General features: G+C 33.2%; 1 protein-coding gene across 1 annotated transcript; it reads right to left on the bottom strand.

Annotated features, from left to right (window-relative positions):
- On the bottom strand, window positions 1-456 carry LOC145617137 (peroxidase 5-like). Its single transcript, XM_081671819.1, has one exon. The coding sequence runs from the start codon at window positions 454-456 to the stop codon at window positions 1-3; it is 456 nt and encodes a 151-aa protein (XP_081527945.1).
- Window positions 457-1,958: the final 1,502 nt, after the last annotated feature.

Below are 1,958 nucleotides of genomic sequence, written 5' to 3'. Positions count from 1 at the left end.
TTATGCTGTAGAAACTGCGTTAATCCATTTACAATTCCTCCTGATTTCGCCTTGGTCTCCTGTAAGCACATTAACCTTTCCCAATTTGACCATGGCTTCGTTAAACATTTGCTGCCATTTAGCACTGTCTGAGGCGTAACGTTGGACCATATCTTTTGTGGTCTGTTCAACAGCTAATGATACATCGAAAGGGAGCGAGCCCCTGCCTTTCATAATGTGGTTGTAGAATGCGTTGCCCCAATCGGAGTTATTAGGGTTGTCGGGAAACAAAGGTACTCGTAACTCCCCAAACAACACTTCCTGAGATTCAGGACAGTACTTCTGCTTCTCCATCTGCTGGAACTGCTTATCCACAAACTTTGCTGTTTCAGGCATTTTATCCATCGACCCAACTTCTGCAATTGTGTTCTGGCATCGGGTTTGGCCTATCGAGTGTGAACCCTCTAGCACTACCATGTCCTGCAACGTAAGACCTCGTTCTGCAAACGCAAGGTAGAAAGATTAACCCACACGTACGCCAATTATATAATTAAATTGTGTTTAGTTTATTATTGAGTGTACGTGATGAAACAGCTAGCAAAATTTGAATTTAATTAAATATTAATTATTGTATGATTTATTGATTTATATGGAAGAAGAATATGTTTTGCAATTGGAGCTTCCTTGATTCATGGTGGTGCTTACCACTCATGGTTATACAGCAGTGTTTGAGCTAGTTGGATTAAAAATAATGGGCTCATTTGTTTGATGCAAATAATTTTCTGCTGTAATGACAATGAAAGAGGGAACAAATAATTTTTTAACGCGCATAATTCATTCATTTACTCTTTCAATTCATTATCAGTATACAACGCGCATCTTATCTTGAAATAAAAACTAAATAAGAAATTAAATACTACGATATATCGAATAAGAATCATTCATAACTTACGTTTTAAAGTTATATAGTCAATCTTAAAGTTGATATATAATTCTCTTTATGTGAATGTGTTATTATCCATACAATATAATGTCGAGTTAAGTATAAAACAAGGGACTTAATTCTTGTAAAATGTGGGGAGAGGGGACTCTATTTATTTTATAGAGAGAAAAGGGACTGGGCTAGAATGGGTTTGGGTTTTAGGTGGGTTCTAATTAAATGAGGGAAAGAATTGAGTCCCCTTGGTTAAACAATTGAGTCACTTTGGTCAACTAAAAAAAAGGAGTATGTTTTTTTTTTTTTTTTTTTTTTTTTTTTTTTTTTTTTTTTTTTGGTAAACATTTTAATTTAAGACCAATAAAAAAAAAAAGATTTCCTTCCTCTTTTTGGAACAATAATAAAGCATAAAATAACAATACTTTGAATGTTTATTTTCTTCATCATCTTCAGTACATCCTCGACCTTCTGACTCCACATTTCTCTTTAATTAAAATTATGACCATCTCATAAACTAACTCTGACTCACGTGGACTGTCAACCAACCTACCACTTAATATAATCACACCCATCCACTTGTTTATAGTTTGGGCATATTAGAAATCTCATAAAAGGATGCTTGACTTTCTTAGAAACTCTCCTTAATGACCTTCTGTTGCAATATACACTAGGCTTATCGATATATTTTTTTTCTTAAAAAAAAAAATTAGGGCCCTACAAGCCTTCACTAAAATTACAATGTGTGGTTCTACTACAAATACAAGACAAATAAGCTACAAACCAGAGAGATGATGAACATTAAAAAATTATTGAAAGAATTTTTTTTTTTTTTGGATAACAAACATTAAAAAAATTTCAAGAACAAAGCTTTTGTATTGTTGTTGTACTTTCTTAATTTCAAACAGCTATATTTTCAAAACAATCAGAAGAAATGATTAATGAAGGGATTGAATTTGTCTGGTTTAATTAAGGCAATAATGAGGGGACTTAATTCTTCTTGGGTTAAAGGTGAGTTAAGTCACCTGAAAAATACCCCCTAACA

This window comes from Chenopodium album, chromosome 26 (genome assembly GCF_948465745.1).
Source record: "Chenopodium album chromosome 26, dcCheAlbu1.1, whole genome shotgun sequence".
Taxonomy (NCBI): Eukaryota; Viridiplantae; Streptophyta; class Magnoliopsida; order Caryophyllales; family Amaranthaceae; genus Chenopodium; species Chenopodium album.
Note: the sequence above shows the minus strand (reverse complement) of the source record. Positions and strands in the feature narration are given on the sequence as shown.

What these genes read in the sequence shown, in the direction of transcription:
- LOC145617137 (XM_081671819.1), bottom strand. Translation starts at nt 456, where the DNA reads ATGGTAGTGCTAGAGGGTTCACACTCGATAGGCCAAACCCGATGCCAG.